This window comes from Xiphophorus couchianus, chromosome 14, assembly GCF_001444195.1.
Source record: "Xiphophorus couchianus chromosome 14, X_couchianus-1.0, whole genome shotgun sequence".
In the NCBI taxonomy this organism is placed as follows: Eukaryota; Metazoa; Chordata; class Actinopteri; order Cyprinodontiformes; family Poeciliidae; genus Xiphophorus; species Xiphophorus couchianus.
The window spans coordinates 23,158,092-23,185,702 of NC_040241.1; the positions used below are offsets into that span (position 1 = coordinate 23,158,092).

The 27,611-nt window shown below is 38.0% G+C and overlaps 4 protein-coding genes across 6 annotated transcripts; all 4 read right to left on the bottom strand.

Annotated features, from left to right (window-relative positions):
• Positions 1–211: 211 nt before the first annotated feature.
• Positions 212–10,816, bottom strand: LOC114156956 (butyrophilin subfamily 1 member A1-like). Of its 2 annotated transcripts, none has more exons than XM_028037602.1 (6): positions 10,557–10,816; positions 6,799–7,155; positions 5,290–5,503; positions 4,884–4,948; positions 3,848–3,961; positions 212–2,260 (listed from the first exon to the last, which is right to left on the bottom strand). In XM_028037602.1, exons 1-6 carry the CDS (start codon positions 10,600–10,602, stop codon positions 2,091–2,093), a joined length of 966 nt encoding a protein of 321 aa, XP_027893403.1. In that variant the 5' UTR covers positions 10,603–10,816; the 3' UTR covers positions 212–2,090. The 2 variants fall into 2 exon arrangements, with proteins under 2 accessions (XP_027893403.1, XP_027893402.1); XM_028037601.1 differs by lacking the exon at positions 10,557–10,816 and adding an exon at positions 9,480–9,845.
• A 1,662-nt stretch (positions 10,817–12,478) lies between these two features.
• On the bottom strand, positions 12,479–15,466 carry LOC114156988 (type-2 ice-structuring protein-like). Its single transcript, XM_028037671.1, has 6 exons — positions 15,328–15,466; positions 15,146–15,248; positions 14,584–14,693; positions 14,335–14,469; positions 14,140–14,248; positions 12,479–12,660 (listed from the first exon to the last, which is right to left on the bottom strand). The coding sequence occupies exons 2-6, from the start codon at positions 15,213–15,215 to the stop codon at positions 12,569–12,571; spliced, it is 516 nt and encodes a 171-aa protein (XP_027893472.1). The 5' UTR covers positions 15,216–15,248; positions 15,328–15,466; the 3' UTR covers positions 12,479–12,568.
• Positions 15,467–18,888: 3,422 nt separating this feature from the next.
• LOC114156987 (ladderlectin-like) lies at positions 18,889–20,551 on the bottom strand. Its single transcript, XM_028037670.1, has 6 exons — positions 20,469–20,551; positions 20,287–20,389; positions 19,725–19,834; positions 19,476–19,610; positions 19,283–19,391; positions 18,889–19,036 (listed from the first exon to the last, which is right to left on the bottom strand). Exons 2-6 carry the CDS (start codon positions 20,354–20,356, stop codon positions 18,945–18,947), a joined length of 516 nt encoding a protein of 171 aa, XP_027893471.1. The 5' UTR covers positions 20,357–20,389; positions 20,469–20,551; the 3' UTR covers positions 18,889–18,944.
• Positions 20,552–25,071: 4,520 nt separating this feature from the next.
• On the bottom strand, positions 25,072–26,927 carry LOC114156991 (ladderlectin-like). Of its 2 annotated transcripts, none has more exons than XM_028037675.1 (6): positions 26,872–26,927; positions 26,704–26,789; positions 26,414–26,523; positions 26,166–26,300; positions 25,970–26,081; positions 25,072–25,444 (listed from the first exon to the last, which is right to left on the bottom strand). In XM_028037675.1, the coding sequence occupies exons 2-6, from the start codon at positions 26,762–26,764 to the stop codon at positions 25,377–25,379; spliced, it is 486 nt and encodes a 161-aa protein (XP_027893476.1). In that variant the 5' UTR covers positions 26,765–26,789; positions 26,872–26,927; the 3' UTR covers positions 25,072–25,376. The 2 variants fall into 2 exon arrangements, with proteins under 2 accessions (XP_027893476.1, XP_027893475.1); XM_028037674.1 differs by having other exon boundaries at positions 26,704–26,801.
• Between the last annotated feature and the right edge of the window lie 684 nt (positions 26,928–27,611).

The following is a 27,611-nucleotide window of genomic DNA, read 5'->3' on the forward strand; positions in this document are numbered from 1 at the left end:
TTTGCACTTAGACTCACACTGTCTAAATACACTGAGCTGTTTTTGTAGCTCTGCTTGCATGTAAGGAATGCTGTGAAGGTTTTGGTGTTGCCCCCTGCTGGAAATCAGTTGTAACTTGCTGATCATGCTAATTATCTTGAACTTGTAGCTCTGTGTTCAGCTGTTTCCTTCTTTAACTGAAAATGCAGTGAAAATATATTGACTTTTGAAATGCAACTTTATCCAAATGTTTATTTTATTTATTCTTGTTCATTTCCATTTGTGTAGAAACAATACTTGGGAGAAACATGTAGCTTAATAACACATATACATAAAAAACAACAAATGGACACAAAGGATGTGCCATTTGGACGTGTCCCAGCAGCATGGATGCACAAATGCATCATTAATACAGTGTCACGATTAAATAAACATCAATAATTGAAAATAAACACTTTTTTTAAATAGTGGTCAACCAAACGGTTTACCTGACGGGGGTTCATGTCCGTACTGCCAGCAGTTTATGGGCAAGAGTCAGGGTCATTTTCTGAAAATGTAATACCTTAAAAACTTTTAGGTTTAAGGTATGTTTTAAAGTTGACCCAGATGTAGCTACAAACTTGGAAAACCAGAACCAACCCTGTATATAGTATATAAGATAACTCAATGCTAATCAAGACTTTATTTATTTCCTCAAGTTCATGTATGACAAATGTCAGATTTTATTCTAAATAACAATAATGTAAATATAAATATAAAATTATACATATGTACCTACAATATGAACCATTCAGAAAAAATAAATAGTCATCAGCTTTGCTTTTTAAAAATATCAAACTGGCTCAAGTCCAGCAAGTAATTTGTCCCTTGTAAATAAATCCCTGAAAAAAAAGTGATATCTTGTGATAGGTCATAAAAATACAAGTTTCCTGTTCGTAGCTTTTGACTACAGCATTTCTTCCAGAGATGTCCAAAGTTAGTCTTTAAGGGCCGATATCGTCCATGTGTTCTCCCCCTCTACTTTTACACACCTGAGTATTTTATTACAAGGCCTCTGAAGAACAGACTGGGTAAGATACAAACAGTTTAGAAAACATGGACGACACCAGCCCTTAAAGCACAGGGAAGAGTCAAACATCACAACACTGACCCTTCATCAGACAGCCATCACTCTGAATGTCGCACGTTGCCAAGAGCTAGAAACATCCAGAGCCTGATGTAGAGCAGATCATTAATATTTTAAACTAAAGAACTGTCAATGCATAATGTGCAGAAAATACATTGGTTTGAGCTTCTCTCACTAGCTTGGGAACCAGGCACTGACTTTTATTTTCGTATTTTCAGCTCAGAATATATTGAGGTAGGAGTGATGGCTCTGTTAGATTTATGTTATAACATTCAACAGGATTTATATGTACTGAACTTCAAAAAGCTAAAATGGCCTTTAATACAGTAAAGGTGTTAAAAGTCTAGTGTTCATTGTAAGTGACCACAACTTTGACTGTGCTTTTTAAAACTGGTAAACTTATTGAAAAAGTAATTGAAAATACATTTAATGCTTAATATCTGGCATTCATTTTGATACTTAACTTCTCTAAAAGGTTTGCTTTGCTCAGTAAGTAGTGCAGTGTATTCTGTCTTCAACCTTCTGGAACCATTTCTGTAAAAATCAACACCTTCACCTACATTTGGTTAACATATCTATGCATACAGCTGTCAGCTCTGATTATTGAACAGAGTCATATTTTTAATGGTTTTATGAATTCTGATCAAAGAAAAATAATTAATTATGAGTTAATTCATGATTGAAGGTGTTTGTTTTCTTTAGGTTAAAAATGAAACCTTAGATTGAAACATATTTGTCAGATGTCTTGTAGCAAACAAGTTTTGATTGAATTTTTCTGGCACTCAGAGAGTTTTTGCTTAATGTACAGGTTGGGCCACAAATGTGGAAAAGTATTTTTTTTTCTAACAGCTATCAGAAGAGCGTTACCCCTGAGAAACCGAAGACATCTGCTCTGTTAGTGTTTCAGTGTGGTGTGTTTGTTTAGTGTGGCTTTGACATTTCAAGTCTCTCTTTCAGGAAAATGAAGGAGATTTTTTCAGGTTTTCTAGGAACTTGACTTGTTTAACAATTTCAGGTTTTGATTATATGTTTGCTTTTCTTCAGTCATGCTGTTTAGTTTGTTGTCCTCCATGCTTTGCTGGATGAAGAGGTCAGAGGAGCCACTTCCTTTGATTTGGTCTGATTTGGTGGCCGTCTGTAGTTGCGTCCTTCCCTCTGTGTGAAAACATTAAACATCAACAGTGTTTCATCGATGCTCTAATTTTGAAGAGTCATTACAGGAGTAAAAAAAGGAACAATAGTTTTGTGTAGTTCCCATACATTTCTGATCTGATACCAGGTCTAGATAAAAGAAATTTATGAACAAAGTGTCTCTTTATACCAGGTCCACTCAAACATTAGACATTTTTAAAACCACTTAGAAGTCTCAATTTTATTCTTTGGGTTTTAATCAGAATGAGTTCTGTCTTAATTGTGTTACCAAAGTTTCTCCTTTTTACATGTCTTTTGTTTGTATGTCATTTATTAATTACAAACTTTGGTCATCAGCTGCTGGTTTTGAGATCTGCTGTATAGATGCAGCAGATCTATACTGCTGCATCTATACACACACCTGCCACTTTATTAGGTACACCTCGCTGGTACCGGGTTGGATCCCCGTTTACCTTCAGAACTGCCTAAGTCCTTCGTGGCAGAGATTCAATGAGGTACTGGAAACATTCCTCAGAGAGTCTGGTCCATATTGACCTGATAGCAACAAGCAGTTGCTGCAGATTTGTTGGCTGCACATCCTTGATGTGAATCTCCCGTTCCACCACATCCCAAAGGTTTCTGTTGGACCTGGTGATTGGAGGCCAGTCGAGTTCAGTGAACTCATGGTTCAAGAAACCAGCCTGAGATGATTGGCGCTTTATGACATGGAGCGTTATCCTGATGGAAGGAGCCATCAGCAGATGGTTCACTGTGGTCATACAGGGATGGACATTCAGCAGCAATACTCAGGCAGGCTGTGGCTTTGACATGATGCTCAGTTGGTACTAATGGGTCCAAAGTACCAGGAAAATATCCCCCCATCATAACGTCATCACCACCAGCCTGAACCGTTGATACGAGACAGGATGGATTCATGCTTCATCTAGTTGACACAAATTCTGGTCCTTGGTGAGTCTGTGTGAATTGTAGCCTCAGTTTCTTGTTCTTAGCTGACAGGAGGGGAACCTGCTGTGGTCTTCTGCTGCTGTAGCTCAGTCACCTCAAGGTTTGACATGTTGTGCGTTCAGAGATGCTCTTCTGCAGACCTCGGTTGTATCGAGTGGTTATTTGAGTTACTGTTGTCGTTCCATCAGCTTGAACCAGTCTGGTCATTCTCCTCTGACCTCTGGCAACAACAAAGCATTTGTACCCACAGAGCTGAGGCTCACTGGATATTTACTTTTTTCAGCCCATTCTCTGTAAACCCTAGAGATGGTTGTGCATGAAAACCCCAGCAGATCAGTAGTTTCTGGAATACTCAGACCAGCCCGTCTGGAACCAACAACCATGCCACGTTCCCCGTTCTGATGCTCGGTTTGAACTGCAGCAGATCGTCTTGGCCTTTTCTACATGCCTAAATGCATTGAGTTGCTGCCATGTGATTTTACTGATTTAACATTTGCATTAATGAACAGTTGGACAGGCATACCTAATAAAGTGGCCGGTGAGTGTGTAAATATAATACAATATATAAATTATGTATTGGAGCTTGTCTGCCATGCTGTTTCACTCATAGATCTGTATTTTTTTTATGTGATTTAAACAACTTACCAGAACTGGAGCGTTTCTTGATCAACCGATACAAAGTGAAACCCGTCAGGCAAACTATTGCTGTTCCTGCTACTGAGAGGCAAATGGCAGCACTCTGGAATTCCTTCCAGAAACCTGTAGTGAAAGATGTGTAAAGATATAAATATACCAATATACTAAGAGTTTGTATTATGCCCTTTTTTCTGTGGCAAAATAAGTAGTGCATTTTTTCAAGGATCACAAATCCGACATCGAGTTATGAAAAGCAGGTCTGTTATCTGTTGGCTGTAAGATCATAACGTTTTTATTTCTAGCACAAGGTTTTAATTAGGTGGAGCCAACTGAAAGCAGTTGAGCTGATTTTACACAAAAATGTATAGAATAAACAAGAACAAATTTCATCCATTTTTAAAGTATTGATGTGACGATCCACCATTTTCACTTCTGATACCAAAGTCTGAGGTTTAGTATCAGCCGATATCAATCTGAATAGAAAAAACTGTTGAACTGACTTAAAATGTTTCTTTTTTGTAAAACAGACAACATACTACATTACAGATTTACTTGGTAATTCTGCACCAGTAAAAGCAACTTGAATTTGTTCAGTCAGTGCAATTAGTGAGTTTAACAGCCGATTTAACATAAATAATAAAGAAACTAAAACCGATAAAACCAATAGATTGACCATCTTGGTCAAATATGTACAAAATAAACTTCAACAAACCTTTGAAATGGTTCAGAAAGTGCAATTAGGAATTCTAAATATAATGTAAAATAAATAACAAACCATGATGTCACTCAGAGCACAAAGCATAGAAATAGACTGAATAGATCCGCCCTTATGGAGAGGCCACATTGTCACTGATACCCCATCTAGAATTATTTTCCACTTCCGGATCGATACAGATATTAATATCGGATCATGCATCTCTAGTTTAAAGATTGTTTTATTAAGGTGGCATCATTCTGCATCATGTAAATGAGATAAATGATTACCTAAGATGGAAAAATCCTTTAAAAACAATAATTTAAAATTAAAACTATCAGAGATTTGTACCTGGAAGGAGTATTTCTGCCACCTTGCTTTGATTCCTCCCTGTCTGCTTGACTCTGCACACAAGCCTGTAATGAATTATGTAATATGTTACAAAATTACCAGCTTTTCCTGAGAAATGTTGATATTAACAACACAAAGATTTGCAGTAAAATTGAAAGTATCCAAGCAGATCTTAGAGACATTTAGTGAAACAAACAATAGTTTAATTGCTGACGTGAAATAATGCTGGTCTAATAATGTAAAAATCTTTCATTCTGGAAACCAGTGAGATGTTTATAACTGGTGGAGCATCAGCTCCCTCTAGTGGTTGGCATAAAAAGATGCTCACACTCCAAAACACCTGAATTTATCCGCCAGTCTGTTCAAACACCATCAGAAATATGAAGAGACTGTAAAGGTAACTGACCTGTTTACTGGTTTTATCAGAGTGACATTTTGCTTCGTGTTGTAACATCCTCTGGGATCTTGTTCTTGTTTTGGCTGTTCATCAGAGAGTCTTTTTCCTTCATCATCCAGGATTGTCATAAATGGCGCTGGCTTCCAGCAGAGGGCTTTACACTCAACGGTCACTTCTCCACCATCAGTAGAAACCACAGAAAACTTCGGATCCGACAACGAATCTGTGGAGACAGAGATCACAGACCATCACTACCACTGCCGTGAAGAGAGTTTAAAAGTAAATATTCACCAACTCAAAGGGAATGTTTCCTCTGTTACTGGCTGATGGATTTTTAGCCAACATTTGCCTTTTATAGGTGAGGTGTATGTATAGATTGGAGACAGTGACGTGTGGGCCATTAATCCCAGTAATTAAAAATAAGGCCATGAACAGTAAAATATAGATAACAGTGATGAAAGAAAATCGATTTGTCCACTTGAATTTTCTAGGAATTTTTTTTTTCTATTGGTAATTTCATCATTTTTATGGTCAAAATTGCTGAATTTACACATTGCTCGTTGAAATAGTTGAAATAAGACCTGGGTGAGGCAGTGCATTGCTGTGCCTCACCTCTGGGGGCGCTGTACCACACAAGTGAATGAAGCAAGCAATTGGTGTCCATTGCTGCCTGTCTTTATATTGCCAATGTGTTTGTTTAATAACACATTTTCTACATATGTTGACGCTCCATAGTCTGTTTGATACATTTAATGTGACTTATTTCTGATCGGCCATAAATATGCAGTGAAAATGCAGTGGCAGAGGCAGAAAGTATCATGCCTCACTGACAGGGGGCAGTGTTGAGCCCCACAGACACAACGAGCAAGAGGTGTTCTTCTTCTACGCATTGAAAACAGTTCAGACGGAAGAGAACCGTTCAAGGCCACTCTCTTTAGCTGCCAGATTCTTGAAAATGAAAGAAAAACTAGAAACAAGGATGTTATTTATTTCCTTTTTAACAGAGTGATAGAGATATTTGACGTTGGAAAATAAAGTTATGATTAAACACAATTTTCAGTTTTAATCAGAACAGAGAGGTCAGCCAAACAAAACATTTAAATATATATATTTTGTTACCTTATTAAATATTATTTTATCTTTCTTGCAATCATATTGTTAGACACTTTAATTAAGTATGGTCAGAATTAAAATATAGCTTCTATATTGGATTGTGGATTTGTACATTTGAGTCATGAATCTCACTGCAGGTCACTGATTTGAGCCCATAAGTCCAAATCATATCACAATCCTTTTTCTTCTCTAAAACAACAAAATATTGGGCTCCTGCTTACAGCAATAAAGGTTTACCCCTTACATTCCTCATAGTTGCCAATATCATACATCAAGCCTTTTGTAACCATGATCTTAAAAGATGCTATTAGAATAAAATGACTTACTGAACTGCGTTAACTCTCTCCATCAATAAATGGTGGGAACAGACGGCTTAGCAAACAAAAGTGACTGAAAGAAACGTACCAACAACCAGCTCCACTTGTGTTTGTTCTTTGGCTCCGTTCTTTTGGATTATCAGACATTGGTACGTTCCGCTGTCGGAGAGCTTCAATTCGGAGATTCTTAGTGAGTAGTTCCCATGTTGCAGCTGTCTCAAGATGAGGTTCGTCCGGTACTCGAAGTCGGGATCCTTCATCCCGAAGATCTCGCAGCCATCGCGGTACAAGAAGACGATTACTGACTTGGGCCCTTCCACCACTTTGGACCACTCCACCGTAGGAATGTCTTTATTAGCTGGGATGTTGAAAGTGCAGGGAAGGATGACGTCTCCACCAGCAAAGGCATCAACTTGTTTAGGCTGAGCTTGTGCCAAAGAAACTCTTGCAAAAATGAGCATCACTGGCAGATTACTGACTTTTCCAATGACAAAAACAAAATACTAGCTGCATCGGTAACATTTTATTTGAAGTATTACAGACTTTACATCATCATGAACATGATATTGTGATCATAAAGAGTCATATTTACCTAATAACACATCATGATAGCAGCCATAGACATTCATGAAGACTCCTTCATGTTTATGACAGTGTCATAAACAGTCTTTACATCCCATCAAATAAAATGTTACCACAGCATCTGCTAATTATGCACAGCAAAACTGAAAGAAGGGATTTTTCAACCATGTATGAATCAATTTACAATCAATTATCAACCTAAACTCCAACTATGGAGGTTTTTCAGCGACAATTAAGGTCTGGACTAAAGTTTAGCAGGGAAATCTGAGGAGGGAGCTAAAAATTAGGGTGATGACAAGACGGCCTTCCAGGATGGGGGTAGATTCCTATAACTATTTTATAATGTTTTTTATTTCTTATTGATTATTTAAAAAGGCATGTGCAACATTTAAATTAAATGTCAAGAAAACTAAATTTTTACTCCCGTTTTATTTTTTTCCCCGTACGTTAACGTCCAGAGTTTATTTGCCATTTCAAAGCAGATTTTATGAGTGATGATATTTTGTCAAGTCACAGCAGTCTGGAATATCACTCTTCTGATTTGTGAACAGAAACCAGGAGCATAAGGCCCAAATATCGTTTGACTCAAAGCAGAGAAAACAGATGGAGAAATGTAATTATCTTTCTCTAACTACCAAAATACATAAATCCCAGGTTCATTATTTAACTAAATACATCAAGAAAGAAATGTAGAACTGGGCCAGGATTCTTCACTCTCTGTAGTTCTTGAGCAAGTCAAAGTGAAAATACAGAGAATCTGGCCAGTTGTTTAAGTGTTTCAATAATTTGATATTTCGACTGAACTTACTTTAAACTTACTTGAAATACGTTAAAATCTCACGTATCCTGGACTTTGTGATGTTTTCTTTCTTTTCTTCAACATATTATGAAGCTAAGCAGGAGGAACCAAAGTTCTGTCATCGTCTCAGATGTGAAAAATAGAATAGGATTAAGACGATGCCAATAGACCTTTCATAGCCCTAAATAAGATTATAAAACTATTTATTTAGCAAAAGAAAAACAAAAAAAAGTAGTGAACTAAACTGATTTAAACTCAAAAATGTGAATTTGATTGACTTTAAATGAGTAACTTTGGATGAAATAAAGATAATTACTGCTACATTATTGTGTGAATACATATGGGCATCTCACAACTCTATTATCCAAGATAATTACTTTTAATTATCTTTAAAAGCAATTCAAGGGGTAAAGCTCTATCTTTTTCACCTTTGAAGGTAAGTTCCTTATTTTCACAAAAACAAAAACCTGACAGTCGTCTGATACAAATTACTTTAATTGTGTCCATTAGACAAAATGTTTCAAGATGAGGGTTGTCATAATGTACATAATGGACACAACTGCATGACAGAAATGTAAATGCTGGAAGCGTGTCTATTATAAATGGACTAAATATACACATCAAAAACCTAATTACACTCACAATTTGTACACAAATACAAAAAGTGGTGGTGAACGTGGGGCCAGCAGTTTGTCCAGGGGCCACAGGAAGCAGAAGACACTCAATCCTCTGAGTCAGTTCGTTTTCACATTGTCCACTTTCAGTTTTACATGAAGTTATCTGAATCAACTGCTAACACACCTTCCTGTAAACATCCGATGTCTCATTGTTTCAAAAGGAAAAGATGAAACTGCTTGAACAATAGACTATTGCAAGGGCATAGGTTTGGTCTAAGTTTTGGTGGGACCTTACAACTTACTAAACTAATCAATGTAGATTTTCGTTTATTTATTTTGTTTTTGTTAAAGAATATATATGTTGTTTTTTTTTTTTAATTAATATGGCAAAAATTGGTCGGGACTATTTTATATCCCTTGAATATTGGTCGTGACATGTCACGACCGTCCATACCCAAACCTACGCCCATGGACTATTTGTTTACCCACAGTCAGATGAATACACTATCATGGAATGCACACCAATCAACAGCAAGTTTATTTCACTCCTCCTGTGTCAATAATCAATAATAGTGGCGATTTAATTATCATTAAGCCCCTTTTTCCTGTCAGTTAACTCCTGATAGTAAACCGCTTGGTTCTTATCACTAGAGAAAACTTTATGCAAACGATCACAAATAAACACAAATAAACACGACACGGTCGGATGACTGTGTGATTCGCCGCAAATCGCCTCCGACATTACAGGAAAAAAAAGAAATTACTCCTTACCTGCGAGTAAAACCTGAACCAGGACAAGAGGCAAATACATCACTGAGCGATAATATGAAGTTATCTTTACTTTATTCTCAGGACAAAAAGCAACAATCATTCGCTCACGTTCAGACCCAGACAGGAACTTTTACTTCCGCTTCGTTTTTCATTAGGAAATGTTGCATTTATTGTAACTCCGAAAAATCAGTCACAACATTCCAATGTTTGCATTTTTCACGAATGTGTACAATCTGGTTGGCCTTTTCAATTTGCCAGTATAAAATCGAAAGTAAAAAGTGAAACTGAGATTTCTCGAGGTTATTTTTTAATTCAATGGTGCGTCGTGCTGCTTTCACTGCAGTCGGACATAACAGGTTCACGCTTCATAACAGCATGATCTATCTATCTATCTATCTATCTATCTATCTATCTATCTATCTATCTATCTATCTATCTAATCCCAGCAACCAGTGAAGACACATGATAATAATAATAATGACACATTAAACATATTGTTTTTGAATAAAAAATATATAATGTGACTGTATTTGGAAACATGTTAATGTAGTGATTAAATTCAAATAATAACAATAAATACAGTATATTTGGTCTCCGCAGCAACAAGGACCAACTCCAGATGGTCTACCAGCACATTAAGACAGAAGTGTGGGATTTTACTATAAGCGTACACAAAATCACAAATGTAATTTTTTTCATTTAAACATCGAAAAAAACCCAAAATCTTAAGGATCAAATTTCCATGAATATTTGATAGGAAATGTCAGTTTACAACTTGATCCCATTAGTGGGTAGGGGATAGAGTGACCCATGTTTGGAGGCCTCGAGTCCTCGTCGCGGGTTCGACTCCCGGACCCGACCATATTTGCCGCATGTCTTCCCTTCCCCCTTTCCTGTCAGCCTACTTTCACTTAAGGGACACTAGAGCCCACAAAAGACCCCTGGAGGGGTTAAAAAAAGTTTGCTTTGTTGTCTTTGATCCTGTTTTGTTACACAAGTTTGAATGATTAAATCTCAGACTGTTATTTTATCACCTACATCATATATTCTAAGGAATGTTTTGATATTTTTACATACCTTTAAAGAGGATCGCTCCAACCACAAAGCAAAGCCAGAAATACATCGGTTGATCGGAACCAAATTTCAGTTTCACAAGAAAAAAAAAAGTTGTTTAATTAAAAAAAACAAAATCCACGTGTGAAGAGGCCTTTTAAATCCTGTCAGCAGAAAAGCTGGTCTGACTCTGTGACTTCATTCATAAATCTCTTTCCTTTTCTGGGTGTGGCGCGTTCATGTACGTGATCAGGCCACAGATACCGTGTGCAAACGAACACAGTTGTTTTAAGGGTGCAGCTCTTCTCTCGTGACAAAGTGAAAACCTGCGTAACCTCTTGGTGTCTGAAAGATGGCGAAGGAACCGCAGCCAAACATCAGAACTGAAACCACAAAGTGGTTATGAACAGTTAATGTTTAGCTTGTTTGAGTCAATGGAAAATCCCAGCCTGTTCGTCCACATTGTTACCTAAAGACATGCAAACATTTATGACAACTCTGTCATAACTAACTTGGAAAAAGAAGAAAACAACTTTCATACAATTATAGACTTTAAAGGCTAATTCATTACAAACTTACATGTTAATAAAATAAACAAGAAGACGGTTGGAAGTTTGCTCAGAAGTTTGCATAAATTATTCCAATTCAGTTTTTTTTTTCCTCAGGAACCATGTTTTCATTTTACATGTCATTTACAAAAATTAAGTTTAAATATTAAAATAATTAAAATACTATCAGGTCACTTTTTACTCTTCAACAGATATTCATTCATCAATATGCCAGGTTATTTTTTTATTCCTTATAGTAAAAATATTTAGTCTTCTTTCCAGTATTTCTTATAAGATTATTAATAGAACAAAATATTTAATTCTTATTTAATATCACACAGATCTCAGTTTAATCTCCAACTCAAAAATGTATTTCATATCCTTTAATTCTCACAATCTTTTTAATAATCTAACATAGTCTAAAGTCATTCAGAATATTTACAGTATCTTGGAAAAGTTTTACACTAAACCTTTAGCCTTTTCTAAAGTTATAACACAACCTTGAAGCTGGTTAATATACTATAAAATGTAGGATTTTAAAAGTTCAAGTCATCTATAAGTTAGTCCAAAATGAGGTTTGCGATGGATCACAAACCACAAACCTTTACCTGATTCAGATCAACTGCCACATGTCAATATACCCCTGGTAAGACAATCAACCCTAAGTTTCTCTCACATGATGCGTTTCATCCTGGACTCAAAGTCTGGGACCTTCATCTCAGAAGTCCCACAACCACAACAGTAAACAAAGGAAATGACATCAGACTTATACAGCGTTTGTCTGGACACTCAGAGACCTTACAATGAAACCAGTCGTTCCCAATCAAACTGAGAGGCTGCGACACACCGGCGCCATCAGCCGGTGAGTTCCACCACCTTACCTGACCACCACCTGCAGGTAAGGTGGGTGGAGAGTCTTGCCCAAGGACACAACAACAGTGACGGATGAGGAGAGGACTCGAACTGGCAACCTACCAGTTGCAGGACAAACTCTTACCACCGTCATGCCAAAGAAAACATCTGGCTTGAAGCCTTCTTTGGGCCATTCCTCAGTTGGAATGTCTTGAATGGGTTTGGGGGATTTTCAGACTGTGAGGTTGGATGATGTTCCTGTCAGGATGGGCCACAACCTGAACATGTGCAGATGAAACGCCTCCCAAAGTCAAAATGATTTCATTCTTTATGCTAAACTAATACACACAGCATACAGTTATCACCGGGTCCTTTCTTTCCTCCAGTTCAATGCACAGCTTTGTATTTTAGTTAATTTGTGCTCAACACGTTTCACAGAGAAAACTCCTGACTTAGCAACTTATTTATGAAAATAAAATTTGCTGCAACATTTGACTTAAACAGCATGATTACAAAATTATAAGGAGGTGAAATTAAAAGCAGGAAGAGTTTCTCATTTCACAATTTTTATTATTTTTTTATTTTATTTTGCAGGAATAAAGAAACACGGATCAGTCATCCTGCACTGGATCTGCTTTAAGCTGCAGCCTCTGTGGGTGGTGAGTTTCTCTTGACGCAGACAGACGGCAGCTTAAGAGAACATTTCACGTCATCCCAGCACACTTTTTCTAGGAGCAAGAAAACAAATCAAACATCACATCATAAAAATCACTAAGCGGTCTACACCAGTGGTCTCCAACCTTTTTATTACCGCGGACCGGTCAAGAATTAGCAATTTTGCTGCGGCCCAGGGTGGGAGGGAGGAGAGATCATCAGATAGGCCTAATGCTTCTGCATTTGGTGTTCCCGCTGAAGCCTTATTTTGTCTCTTTTGCCCCGATTTTCCCTTTACGACAATCCTACAACGTCCTGCAGTGTGTGGTGTGTTACGTGGTGGTGTGTTGAACAAGCCCGATCTAAAATCGGGCTTATTGAACATTGTCTTGGCCCGATTATCTCAGCCTGTGGGGTTTTCCCTGACTGGGAGAGAGGACGCAGCCTGTTGAATGTGACAGGTAGCCAATCAGAAAGCGCGGTGACGTAAGAACGGAGGGAATCCTAAATAGTTTATTTATCAAACATGTTTTCTTCTTCTGACGTCTTTTATCGCTTAAAATGAGCCACAAACTATCACTGCTGCTACATCGTAATCATTTGATTATTCTAAATTCATGTTTGGTCTGTTGGGGGTTTTACTGGATTTTCTTCTGGAATCGGGATGTTCGTGAGTGGAACCGGTTCGTGTGGTGTGTTGCTCCTGCCATGTTGCTGGACTCACGAACCGACCGAACCTGTTGGACTTTTATCAGCTCTGTGGTCACAGAGGTTTGGAAAATCGGCCAACAATCCTTAAATCGTGTGAACCAGACCTAAAACTCACAAGCTCCTCTCCTCTCATCTCGTCTCTCCACTGCCCTAACGCTCTTTGACTCTGGTCGCTATGGTAACGTTTACGTATCCCTTCAAAATAAGATTCAGATGCGCCACAAAAACGAACATTTTACTTTTGTGAAAATTTTAACCCACAATAACGACTCAGGGTTCTTGGTCTCTAAGCAGTTTGAAGCTTCATTGCCTCATTAACATCCGGTCACCACATCATGCAGAGCTTGGACTGTGGGAATCACCTACCGGGATAAATCCATCCTCCTGTCTCTTCTCTGGGCCTTTTCCCTTCATAAAGAAACTTTCCAAAGAATCTGATCTGTTTCTGACTCATTTTGCTGCTTGTGGCTCAATGTTGGCGGCAAGACGTAACGAGAGAATCCGGTTAAAGGATTTTCACAATGAAAGATCCCCCAGACTCAAATAATACATAAAACGGAAATATTTAATTATTTCTTGCGTGGCCCGGTACCAATTGGTCCACGAACCGGTACCGGTCCGCGGCCCGGGGGTTGGGAACCACTGGTCTACACTGTATCATAATATATTTTGGAAAAGTTGATCAAATAAAACTTTTTACCACAAAAAAATAATCACCTCCTGTCAGTGCAGTAAATGTTTATATAGATAAACTACAAAGTTAGAATGCACAATAAATAAGCTTTTCACCAATGAGTTCTTTTACCAACTGAAAAAACAGGTTGTGTGACATTTTCTTTTACTTGAATAGTTCATCTGAATGCACTTCTGACGGAAGAATCCATTAGGCTGTCCTGGACACCAGTTTGTGTAGGTCATAGGGGTTCCATCGCTCCACAACCAAATCTTTGACTGGAAGACAATATACAGCAGATGACACTTTTCATTCAATGTTTCACAAAATACTTAACAACCAAAGTGTCCTGGGGTAACAATACCTCCTGTGCATCACTGCCTCCGATCCATGTTATACTGGGCTTACGAGATGCCTTAAATATCAGAGTCTGAATCTGATGGTAATCCTCTTTGCTGTGAACTGATGCAAGGTTTCCCCCCAAGGACATACAGTTTTTCTACAGATAAACACATAATGATGTGCTGAAGAAGTAGCTGCACTTTGTTAATTAAGAACTGTAAAATAAAAGACAGTAAAACAAAATTAAGAGAACATTGTTGCCGGAAATCACCTCAGCTCCAGCCCAAGTCTTGGCATCGGCAACAAATCTGAAACAGCGATTGTTGAATGCAGTCCAGTCAGAGGGACACTCAACAGTTCTCCTGAACAAATTAACTTGTTCTGACAAACAAATGCAGAGTTCAGATTAAGTTGTGTATGTGGCATGAGTCTTATAACAACCTTATTTGCTATAAGGCCTTATAGCAAGTCTGTTATTTGTGACAGACTGCAACATCAAAAGGATGTAATGTTAAATTTATTCTAAAAGATAACTCTCACCCTGATGAGAAATAACTCAGTGTGTACTTCAAAAGGTACAGTGGAGACATTTTAAGATAAAGAACCTACTAAATAATCTGCAGAAGGAATACATTATGTTTTAATAAAATATCATACAAGAAGATATATTTTAGAGTTTGCGTTTTGAGCACTAATGCAGAGGAAATAAAAACAATGACTGAAAACATCCACTGACCGTCACCAGGAGAGCCATGATCTGGGACTAATCCTCCTTAAACAGGAGTTTAGTATGTTTGTCACTTTATGATTCTTTATATTTAATAAATACTCACCGTCACCATGTGCCGGTGAGTATTTCTCCATGATGGAGAAAAGAAGGAGGAACACAGCCAACGACTTCATGGTGCTGACGATGACACGATGCAAATTTGGAAGCTGAAGAAAAGACAAAACAAATAATACATGTTAAGAAAATTCAAACAATGATGCAAAAAAAGATATTTTATCAGCAAACCTGATGGGGAATGATCTGCCTTCTCAGCCAGCCAGCACCTTTAGTCTTTACCGCAGAACCACAGGCTATTTATAGAGCTTTTAATTTGGCTACTTTTGCAAAATGATGAAATTGGATAGAAATTCCTGGTTCAACAAGAACTGAAAGTGTTACAATGAAGTCCTATACTTTGACACAATAGGAGCACACTGTTCCAAAACAAACTGATGAGCAGCCGTCTCAGGACACAAAGCAAATTCGCCAGAGTTAAGATTTCAGGGTTAGCACATATTGGAGTACCAGTGTTGATACTTCAGATGTGGGGTCCAACCTCTGTTGCACTCTTTCAATGTTCAATTGTCATGAGGACACGTGTCAATCAATTCAGTGGGTTTGTCGCAATTTGTCCCAAAGTAAACGCCTCTTACCTGGAGGACAAAGTCGTTGGCTCTACCATGTGTTGGGGTCTGGCTACTGATTTGCTGACTGCTTGCTATTAAATGAGCTCTGGTCAAAGAGATTTGGTGGAAAATAATCGGAAAAATGGTTAAAAGTTGTCAGTGGGGAAAATGCACAAGACATGCTTTACTCAGAGGATCTAGAGGGCGGAAAAGACTTTATTCTATTTTCAAAACTCGGGTCTGGAAAAATGTAAAAGTTGGATAAATGCCTGCAGCCGACCCAAGAACAGCTAAATACAGCGATCGACGGTATTAAAGCAAAAGGTCTGTGTTAAGGTTTTGTCATCATTGCATCATATGCATATGCTGCACATTTTCTAAGTAATTATGAGTTTTAGTGTATCATCCTATTAACTATACATAGTTAACAGGATAATTACAACATATTTAAGCCAACATGTTCAACTAATCCTGGAACCCTTTAACAGTTTAACGTCCTCAGATGAGGATGGGAGAGAGCAGGACAAGCTGTTCCTCTTGTCCTGCTCCAGGACAGGCTGTTTCAGATAAAAACATTTAGATAAACTTTTTTATCAAATGTCCTAGTTAAAAACATTAGTTTTTTATCTGATGTTTTCAGACAAAAACACTTTAACACATTATATCAATTAAAAAATCTGATTAAAATAACAAAAGTAATAAAGTAAAAACCTAAATGTGTGAACCCCATCATATAATAAGGGTCAAAATGATAAGGATTTAATTTTAGAGAAGTTGTAACTTTTCAGATAAACCCAGCAGCTCTTGGCGAAAGCGTTTGCTCCTTCTGCCGGTCAGAGGACTGACCTCGGACTTTGGTCAAGGTTTGGTAACACTAAAACTAAGTCCAGTGAATTTTTGGGTGTATGGTAAATTACAATGTTGACTTCAATGAAAGGAGTTAAGAAGATGTAATGTTTATTTTATGTTGATCGTTAAAAGATTTTGTGAAATTTTCTTTTACTTGAATAGTTCATCTGAATGCAAACAATTAACTAGCTTCCTAACGATAACCAACCACTTTGACTCCTTCCAGTCTGGTTTCCATGGTCACCACAGCACAGAGACCGCCCTCGTAAAAGTGTTCAATGATATCCATATAAATACGGACTGTGGCAGAACCACAATGGTGGTTCTGTTGGACCTCACTGTTGATCATGACATATTACTGAATCGACTGGAGAGTTGGGTCGAACTCTCCGGTCCAGTGCTTAACTGGTTTGAATCCTACATAAAGAACAGGGATTTCTTTGTTTCAATTGAAAACTTTTCATCAAAGAGGTCAAAGGCCACATGTGGGGTACCCCAAGGATCAATCCTAGGACCCCTTTTATTCAATATTTATATGCTCCCACTAGCTCAGGTTATAACAGGAAATAATATTAGCTACCATAACTATGCAGATGACACACAGCTCTACATTACGATGTCACCAGGTGACCTTTGACCCCATCCAATCACTGAACAGATGCTTAGAGCAGATAAATGTGTGGATGTGCCAAAACTTTCTCTAGCTGAACAGAAACAAAACTGAAGTTATTATTTTTGGACTTAAAGAGGAACGATCTAGAGTTATAGATCTAGAGTCATAGATCTAGAGTTATAGATCTAGAGTTATAGATCTGGAGTTATAGATCTAGAGTCATAGATCTAGAGTTATAGATCTAGAGTCAATGCACAGCTTCAGTTATTACAACTAAAAACCAGCGATCAGGCTAAAACCTGGGAGTAGTGATGGACTCTGACCTGAACCTCCAGAGCCACATAAAGACAGTTACAAAGTCGGCCTTCTATCACCTGAAGAACATTTCCAGGATTAAAGGACTGATGTCTCAGCCAGATCTAGAGAAACTCATCCATGCCTTCATCTTCAGTCGTATTGATTATTGCAACAGCGTCTTCACAGGTCTGTCCAACAAATCAATCAAACAGCTGCAGCTGATCCAGAACGCTGCTGCTGGCGTTCTGACTAAAACCAGGAAGATAGAGCACATAACACCAGTTTAAAGTCCCTCCACTGGCTCCCTGTAGCTCAAAGAATAGACTTTAAAATACTGTTGTTAGTTTATAAATCACTGAACGGCTTAGCACCACAATACATTAAAGATCTGCTGTTGTTGTATCAACCTTCCAGACCTCTCAGGTTCTGGTTCTGGTTCTGCTCTGCATCCCCAGAACCAGAACCAAACGAGGAGAAGCAGCTTTCAGCATCTATGCACCACAAATTTGGAACAAACTTCCAGAAAACTGTAAAACAGCTGAAACACTGACTTCTTTTAAATCTAGACTAAAAACCCACCTGTTTAGGATTGAATTTGAAATGTAATCAATTACAAATTTATTGATGGAACTTGACTTAATGCTGTGTTTTGATTATTGATTCTATGTTGCAATTGCACAAAAATCCGTGAGGAATGGCGGAGTCCCAGAGCGAAATTCTGTGAAACAGGTGAACGGAGCCTTGTGCCGGAAGCCCGTTGAAAGGCTGTTTACATCGTTTTAAACTGCGTGATTGTGAGCGTTAGTGGGAATAAAAATAAAAACTCCATATACCACAGTAGGAGTGTAACCGGTAAACCTGTTATGGATGCAAAAGCAAGAACCCCCCACTGGATGACTTTGTGTTTCTGTGTTTGATATGATGTAAAGCACTTTGAAATGCCTTGATGCTGAAATACAAATAATTGATTGATTGATTGATTGATTGATTACCACCATCATGCCAAAGAAAACATCTGGCTTGAAGCTTTCTTTGGGCCATTCCTCAGTTGGAATGTCTTGAATGGGTTTGGAGGATTTTCAAACTGTGAGGTTGGATGATGTTCCTGCCAGCATGGGCCACAACCTGAACATGTGCAGATGAAACGCCTCCCAAAGTCAAAATGATTTCATTCTTTATGCTAAACTAATACACACAGCATACAGTTATCACCGGGTCCTTTCTTTCCTCCAGTTCAATGCACAGCTTTGTATTTTAGTTAATTTGTGCTCAACACGTTTCACAGAGAAAACTCCTGACTTAGCAACTTATTTATGAAAATAAAATTTGCTTCAACATTTGACTTAAACAGCATGATTATGAAGCTATAGGGAGGTGAAATTAAAAGCAGGAAGAGTTTCTCATATCACAATTTTTATTTAATTTTTTATTTTGCAGGAAAAAGAAACACGCATCAGTCATCCTGCACTGGGTCTGCTTTAAGCTGCAGCCTCTGTGGCTGGTGAGTTTCTCTTGACGCAGACAGACGGCAGCTTAAGAGAACATTTCACGTCATCCCAGCACGTTTTTTCTAGGAGCAAGAAAACAAATCAGACATCACATCATAAAAATCACTAAGTGGTCTACACTGTATCATAAAATATTTTGGAAAAGTTGATCAAATAAAACTTTTTACCACAAAAAATAATCACCTCCTGTCAGTGCAGTAAATGTTTATATAGGTCAACTAAAAAGTTAATATACACAATAAATAAGCTTTTCACCAATGAGTTCTTTTACCAACTGAAAAAACAGGTTGTGTGACATTTTCTTTTACTTGAATAGTTCATCTGAATGCAGTTCTGAAAGCCATGTCCATTAGGCTGTCCTGGACACCAGTTTGTGTAGGTCATAGGGGATCCATCGCTCCACAACCAAGTGTTCTCCTGGTAGACAATATACAGCAGATGAAACTTTTCATTCAATGTTTCACAAAATACACAACAACCAAAGAATTCTGGTAACAATACCTCCTGTGCATCACTGCCTCCGATCCATGTTATACTGGGCTTATGACTTGCAGTAAATATCAGAGTCTGAATCTGAAGGTAATCCTCTTGGCTGTGAACTGATGCAAGGTTTCCCCCCAAGGACATACAGTTTTTCTACAGATAAACACATAATGATGTGCTGAAGAAGTAGCTGCACTTTGTTAATTAAGAACTGTAAAATAAAAGACAGTAAAACAAAATTAAGAGAACATTGTTGCCGGAAATCACCTCAGCTCCAGCCCAAGTCTTGGCATCGGCAACAAATCTGAAACAGCGATTGTTGAATGCAGTCCAGTCAGAGGGACACTCAACAGTTCTCCTGAACAAATTAACTTGTTCTGACAAACAAATGCAGAGTTCAGATTAAGTTGTGTATGTGGCATGAGTCTTATAACAACCTTATTTGCTATAAGGCCTTATAGCAAGTCTGTTATTTGTGACAGACTGCAACATCAAAAGGATGTAACGTTAAATTTATTCTAAAAGATAACTCTCACCCTGATGAGAAATAACTCAGTGTGTACTTCAAAAGGTACAGTGGAGACATTTTAAGATAAAGAACCTACTAAATAATCTGCAGAAGGAATACATTATGTTTTAATAAAATATCATACAAGAAGATATATTTTAGAGTTTGCGTTTTGAGCACTAATGCAGAGGAAATAAAAACAATGACTGAAAACATCCACTGACCGTCACCAGGAGAGCCATGATCTGGGACTAATCCTCCTTAAACAGGAGTTTAGTATGTTTGTCACTTTATGATTCTTTATATTTAATAAATACTCACCGTCACCATGTGCCGGTGAGTATTTCTCCATGATGGAGAAAAGAAGGAGGAACACAGCCAACGACTTCATGGTGCTGACGATGACACGATGCAAATTTGGAAGCTGAAGAAAAGACAGAACAAATAATACATGTTAAGAAAATTCAAACAATGATGCAAAAAAAGATATTTTATCAGCAAACCTGATGGGGAATGATCTGCCTTCTCAGCCAGCCAGCACCTTTAGTCTTTACCGCAGAACCACAGGCTATTTATAGAGCTTTTAATTTGGCTACTTTTGCAAAATGATGAAATTGGATAGAAATTCCTGGTTCAACAGGAACTGAAAGTGTTACAATGAAGTCCTATACTTTGACACAATAGGAGCACACTGTTCCAAAACAAACTGATGAGCAGCCGTCTCAGGACACAAAGCAAATTCGCCAGAGTTAAGATTTCAGGATTAGCACATATTAGAGTACAGTGACGTGCGGTGAGGTGCAAAGGTGGTGAGGCACTGATTGTAATTACAGGAAATATACAAAAGAATATTTCAGGCATGCGGACAACGCTGGAGGGCAAAAAGACAATTCTTCTTCATTTCATCCATAGCCGCGCTGCCACAGTAGAATAATTCTGTTAACTCAATGAAACTTGGACATTTGGGTATGAATTTTGTGCTGGGCTCCACAGCAAAGAGAAAAACCTTTAGAGTACAACTCGAAGCCACTTTTTTCTTGCTCTCTGCATTGGCCAGGTTACACACAGACTCGTTGCCATAGCAACTTACAACAACTAGATGTACGCTGCAGCTCTAACGAAGAAGAAGCAAATTAATCACACAGCTGCAGTGAGTCAGGGTCACATATCATCTAATCGAGCTATACAATCGTCACTTCACATTTCTTCAGAGTTGCATCTGAGGAGGAGGACAGGAGGCTCCAGCCAAGCGTTTATCTGTTTCACTGGCCAGAACAGAAACCTACTGCAATGAACTCATCTCCACTTCTCCTTTCAGTGGCCTCCTTGAAATATTCTCAGAAACAGAATCAAAGCAACTCAAACACAACATCATTAATGTTTATGGTAAAGGAAACAATAAAAGTAATATGAAGTATAAAATAGCAAATGTTTGATAATAATATATACAATTTCTTCAACAGCTAGCTCGCTGTTACTGTCTCTTTCTCTGCAGTTGTGGAGTCACAATGTCTAGGATCATGAGCGCCCCCTGCCATGAAGCAAGAGAACTGCCTGCCTCACCTTTAATCAGCTCTCTACCGTTTCTGATCGCTCCTCAGCACACGAAACACGTTACACACACAGCTGGTGACAAAAAGCACTGTACCTTATATACATAAGCTAAATTATGGAAAACCAGTTCATATATTAAATGTTATTTTAACCATTTTATTGGTGCCGTACAGACAGGAGGATCATGCTCTCATAACATGGCAGCCAGTGCTTAGTGAGAGGCTGTGCAATCCCAGGTGAGGCTCAGCTCGCCTCACCAGCTGCACTTCTGAGCATTTGAATGGAAAAATGTGAAAATTCAGCGACTTTGAAGAGAAAATAATCAAAATTGGTTAAGCTAAATAAAAAATAAGTACTTTACAGTACAAACCACAGGGTGAAAATGGCAATACAAATTATTTTATCATTATATTTTTCCATTATGACAGGCCTCCCCTGACCGCACGTCACTGTAGAGTACAGAGTTGATACTTCAGTGTTGCTTTCACCATAAATTACTCACTATAAGTGCGATAACCAGCAGTACAGGATCCATTGTGAGATGTGGGGTCCAACCTCTGTTGCACTCTTTCAATGTTCAATTGTCATGAGGACACGTGTCAATCAATTCAGTGGGTTTGTCGCAATTTGTCCCAAAGTAAACGCCTCTTACCTGGAGGACAAAGTCGTTGGCTCTACCATGTGTTGGGGTCTGGCTACTGATTTGCTGACTGCTTGCTATTAAATGAGCTCTGGTCAAAGAGATTTGGTGGAAAATAATCGGAAAAATGGTTAAAAGTTGTCAGTGGGGAAAATGCACAAGACATGCTTTACTCAGAGGATCTAGAGGGCGGAAAAGACTTTATTCTATTTTCAAAACTCGGGTCTGGAAAAATGTAAAAGTTGGATAAATGCCTGCAGCCGACCCAAGAACAGCTAAATACAGCGATCGACGGTATTAAAGCAAAAAGTCTGTGTGAAGGTTTTGTCATCATTGCATCATATGCATATGCTGCACATTTTCTAAGTAATTATGAGTTTTAGTGTATCATCCTATTAACTATACATAGTTAACAGGATAATTACAACATATTTAAGCCAACATGTTCAACTAATCCTGGAACCCTTTAACAGTTTAACGTCCTCAGATGAGGATGGGAGAGAGCAGGACAAGCTGTTCCTCTTGTCCTGCTCCAGGACAAGCTGTTTCAGATAAAAACATTTAGATAAACATTTTAAACAAATGTCCTAGTTAAAAACATTAGTTTTTTATCTGATGTTTTCAGACAAAAACACTTTAACACATTATATCAATTAAAAAATCTGATTAAAATAACAAAAGAAAGAAAGTAAAAACCTAAATGTGTGAACCCCATCATATAATAAGGGTCAAAATGATAAGGATTTAATTTTAGAGAAGTTGTAACTTTTCAGATAAACCCAGCAGCTCTTGGCGAAAGCGTTTGCTCCTTCTGCCGGTCAGAGGACTGACCTCGGACTTTGGTCAAGGTTTGGTAACACTAAAACTAAGTCCAGTGAATTTTTGGGTGTATGGTAAATTACAATGTTGACTTCAATGAAAGGAGTTAAGAGGATGTAATGTTGTTTAATGTAGTTAAGCACTTGAGTTCAATAAGTTGAGGGCCTCTTGAGATATAAAGGTTTTATAAATTGACTGAGGTCGGTGGCGGTGGCACTGTGTGTGGAGCCTGATTGGCCCTGGTCCTCCACCCAGCTCTCACGGGTTCGACTCTCGTCCCGTTGATCTTTGCCACTAGTTTTCTCCTCTCTCTCATTTCCCACTTTCTTGTCAATCCACTGAAAAATAAAGGCAAAAAAATCCTTTAAAAATCTAACGTAAGTAATTTGAAGTAAAGTGAAAGGACATATGACAGGATTGACCAGCAAGGTATCCCACAATGCATTTTTTGGTTTTTCCATGTCCAGGAAGGCTGGAGTAGAAATGTCATAACTTAAGCTAGGCGCACAAAGCTCCAGGGATTTTTATGGAAGAATATTGTGGTTTTAAAGGCGTACATTTCTGATTTTCTATCTGCTCTTGGCTCCATCACACCAAACTGTTGGCTAGTGGTAACGATCAGCCCCTCCGGTTTAAACTCATCTCATTAAAGTAAGAGTTAAACAGCTAAATATGATTTAAATATCTGCTACCTTCAACAACAACAATAAAAAACCCTTAGGTCTATAAAAGCAAAGCAGCCAGTTTTGCTAGTTTTGATTTACAAGCCATAACGAGACAGTTTATCATGATTCAGCTGAAATAATGAAACAAACTGCAGTCTGATTTTTACTGTAATGTATTTCTTCCTATTGTGAAAGTCAATAAAATGTGTTACATGTCTTTTTCTTTAAGTATTTACTTCCTGGAAGATTTTTTTGTTGTGCTGCAGAGCCTCAGCTAGCTCCTGGTTTTAGACATACTTAGACTGCTCTCACTGAAAAGTTACGCTCTCTGTTTAGTGGCCATTTTGTCACTTGGTGGCAGTAACTCTCCTGGTCGATCTGATTGGCTGGATTTTCAACTCAGATACAACCACAACCTGCAGTGGTTTGCCTAATCGGCCAAGCATTTTTTAATTTTTTGGGATTTTTATTTTCAGAGTCGTAATCATTAAAATGACAAAAAATAAAGTCTTGAAATATGTTCAGCTGCAGTTACTATGTGATGTCAGCAGGTGGCAGAGTTTCACCTTTTGGTGTTTTATTTTTCACACATTTGTAATGGTTTGATTTAATGCCTCAAGACTTAAAGGTATCAGATAAACGTCTGTTATCCTTTGTTACATTTCAAAACCACACATCTGAACGGCTCATCAGTTAAAATATCAACACCTGCTTCTGTAACCCTGTCTGACACCAGATACCACTGAACAAACTATTATTATGAGCAAATGGGACAGAGAGATAACTAAAATAAACAGAAGTGTTGAACTTGAGCCTGAATGTTGGAGCCAAAGCAGATCAGTTAACGAAAGTTGGAGATATTATCTTACATGGATCAGTGTCAAATTAAATAAAAGCATTCCACACAATGACTCAACACGTCAAACAAACTCGTATGTATTTTAGAGGAAACAACATGTAACAGCTGCACTTTAAATGTTGATACTGCAGCACAGAAAGTAGAAAACTTTCCCCACTTTAAAACTTTCATTAGTTCCAGTGCGATAAAATGTCACTTTAAATGAATTTTTTGGTGATTTACTTGTTGCCAATTATTTGCCAGTGTCTGTTTACTGTGTCCAACAACACTTTAAATATATCTAAGTACAATTGTAGCTAATTATTATTAAATCCTGAAGAAATAACTTCAAACTTTCTTCCACACATAACTTTTAAAGAGAACACTCCCAGAACAAAGTAAAGACAAAAATACATCACCAGGTGATAGAAAGCAACTATTCTCTGCTTTCATGAGGAAAGGACCCTCAAGTTTGACTAAAACTTGTTATAATGTAATATTTATATTGTAATAACTAACATACAATAGTGTTAAAACAATAATTCAGAAAACAGAACACCACAGACACACAGAATAAACCACACACCATCTTGTTTTGATTCCTCAAAGTTTTATTTTTGCTTGGCCAAAGAATAGAATAAAGTTTTGCTTAGATAATTTTTTCTTATAACTCATTCAGTCTGATCTTATTAAAGAGAGACAATCCAGCTGCTGTTTGCTTGTCGCTTCATTCCTTAGGTTGCATTAAAGAGAGAAATTATAGGAAGTAAAGAAGCAGAAATATCTTTTGGGTTTTCTATGAAGGTACAAAAAGGCAGGTAAACAGAAACACCTAGCATTGATCCTCCACTGGTTCCGTTTTACACATCAAGCCTCTTTGGGAACCTGACAGTTTTCAGCCTTTCTTGGCGCAGACAGAAGGCCGACGGATATGACACTCCACGTCATCCCAGCACTTTGCAGCTAGGAGCAAGACAACAAACATCAAATATCAGTCAAACATCACATAATGATAACCCTGAAGTGACCTAACAACATATCATACAAATGATTGGAAAGGATGATTAACTAAATTAATTTGCTACAATAAATTATCACAAGCTTTTGCTGTTTATGTAGTAAATGGACAATTGTAACCAGACATTTATATACACAGAATAAAAAACACTGTCTGAAGTTAAACTGGACCAAACTTCTTTTGTTTTAAGGTAGTTTGAATTGTATTTCTATTTGCTAAATGCCATAAAGCTTAGCAAGAATTTCTTTTGGAGATTTCTTTTGTAATTTTCTCTACGTTCAGACTTTTACATACATTTGGTCACTATCATGGACAACTATCTTTTGAAATGAATGGATTTGATCAAATGTAAACTTCTGCTTTCAACTGTATGTGGAGGTCAACTAAAAGGTTTACATGCAGAGTAAATAGCTTTTCACCCAGGAGTCCTGAAACCTACAGAAAACAGACTGGCGTGACATTTTCTTTACCTGAATAGTTCATCTGTAAACAGTTCTGGTGTCCTGCTTTATTGTCAGGTTGCTTCAGACACCAGTTTGTGTAGGTCATTGGGCTTCCATCACTCCAGAACCAAGTCTTCTCCTGCAAGACAGAGTTCAGTAGATGACTCGTTTCATTCAATGTTTTATAAAATACTTCACAAATAAATTGTACTGGTAAAAATACCTGCTGTCCATCAGAGCCTCCAAGCCATGGTTGTTTGGACCCATGACCTGCTGCACTTATCAGATTCTGAACCCGACGGTACTCGTTCATGTTGTGAACTGATGCGAGGTTTGCCCCCATGGACAGACAGTTTTTCTACAGATAAAAACACAACAACTAAATGAAGAAGTGACTGGACTTGGTTAACTAAGAACTGTGAAAAAACACAGAGCAGCGGAAACTAAGAGCACAGTGTTGCTGGAAATCACCTCTGCATTAGCCCAAGTCATGTCAGTGGGAACATAGAGAAAGCAGCGACTGTTGATCAGAGTCCAGCCAGAAGGACAGCTGACCGATGTCTGGATCGAGCCAAAACATGCTGATGAAAAACAAATGCAGGCTTCCAGTTAAATAGTTTATTAGTTTGATAATAACTTCATTTTGTGACAAATTACAACATCAAAGTGGTGCAACATTAAATTTATTCTAAAACATAATGCCCACATTGATAGGACATGACTCAGTGTGTGCTTTTTTGATTTATTTAATAAATACTCACGGTTAGCACTGGCCTGAACGACCACAGGGGAAACCAGGAGGAACACGGCCAACAACTTCATAGTGGAGGTGGTGCAAATTTGCAAGCTGAAGAAAAGACAAAATAAAGCAGACATGTTAAGAAAAAATTACATAGGCGCAAAAAAGATAAGAAATTTCATCAGCAAACCTGATGCAGAATGATGCGTCTTCTCAGCCAGCCAGCACCTTTAGTCCTTACTGCAGAATCACTGGCTATTTATAGAGCTTTTAGTCTTGCCACATCCACAAAATGAGGAAATTAGATGGATGGAAATTCTATAGAAATGACCTGATAGTTCACATCTAGTTCAACAGGATGTTAAAGTGTTGTGATTAAGTCCTATGCAATAGATCTCTCACAGTTGGGTGGTGGTCTTTGTTTCCAATTGCACTTTGTGATAGTTCAGAGTGCATTTCGTCTAATTATCTTCACATTTCTATTTAGAAGACAAAAAGCAGATAAACTCTTCAGACTAAGCACAATAAATGTTTGCCTCTTCTCAGGTCATCCTCACAGACTGAGTGACTCTGGAAGAAGAGACTAGTGTGAGAGGAAACCAGGACAACCAGGACCAAGCTGAAGGAGCTCAGATCATAAGAGACTCTGCATCAGGAGCGGATTGGCCAAATGGTTTGGGAGATTTTCCAAAAGGCCGTTCTGTTCTGAACTTGCCAGTGGTCAGTGTGTTCAATTTCTGTCAGTTGTACCCAAAGTAGGTCCTGGAGGTTCGGCATCCTCCATGTTCTCTTCCTGGTTTAGCACTTCTGAACCCAATGATGGCTCATTAGAGGCCTAAGAAGAACGCTGACATGCTGCAAAGGTTGTTACTACCACAAGAGAGAGAACTAAAACATGTAGGATCCACGTTGGGCACCACTGTTTTATAG

Coding starts and splice junctions, on each gene's coding strand:
- LOC114156956 (XM_028037601.1), bottom strand. CDS start 9,579: ATGATTGTTGCTTTTTGTCCTGAGAATAAAGTAAAGATAACTTCATAT. Junction 4,949..5,289: donor CTGATAAAACCAGTAAACAG/GTCAGTTACCTT, acceptor AATTCATTACAG/GCTTGTGTGCAGAGTCAAGC. Junction 3,962..4,883: donor GGCAGAAATACTCCTTCCAG/GTACAAATCTCT, acceptor CTTTCACTACAG/GTTTCTGGAAGGAATTCCAG.
- LOC114156988 (XM_028037671.1), bottom strand. CDS start 15,215: ATGAAGTCGTTGGCTGTGTTCCTCCTTCTTTTCTCCATCATGGAGAAA. Junction 14,470..14,583: donor AGACTTGGGCTGGAGCTGAG/GTGATTTCCGGC, acceptor GTTTATCTGTAG/AAAAACTGTATGTCCTTGGG. Junction 14,249..14,334: donor GAGGCAGTGATGCACAGGAG/GTATTGTTACCC, acceptor ATTGTCTTCCAG/TCAAAGATTTGGTTGTGGAG.
- LOC114156987 (XM_028037670.1), bottom strand. CDS start 20,356: ATGAAGTCGTTGGCTGTGTTCCTCCTTCTTTTCTCCATCATGGAGAAA. Junction 19,611..19,724: donor AGACTTGGGCTGGAGCTGAG/GTGATTTCCGGC, acceptor GTTTATCTGTAG/AAAAACTGTATGTCCTTGGG. Junction 19,037..19,282: donor CATTCAGATGAACTATTCAA/GTAAAAGAAAAT, acceptor TCTTGCTCCTAG/AAAAAACGTGCTGGGATGAC.
- LOC114156991 (XM_028037675.1), bottom strand. CDS start 26,764: ATGAAGTTGTTGGCCGTGTTCCTCCTGGTTTCCCCTGTGGTCGTTCAG. Junction 26,524..26,703: donor CGTTCAGGCCAGTGCTAACC/GTGAGTATTTAT, acceptor GTTTTTCATCAG/CATGTTTTGGCTCGATCCAG. Junction 26,301..26,413: donor TGACTTGGGCTAATGCAGAG/GTGATTTCCAGC, acceptor TTTTATCTGTAG/AAAAACTGTCTGTCCATGGG.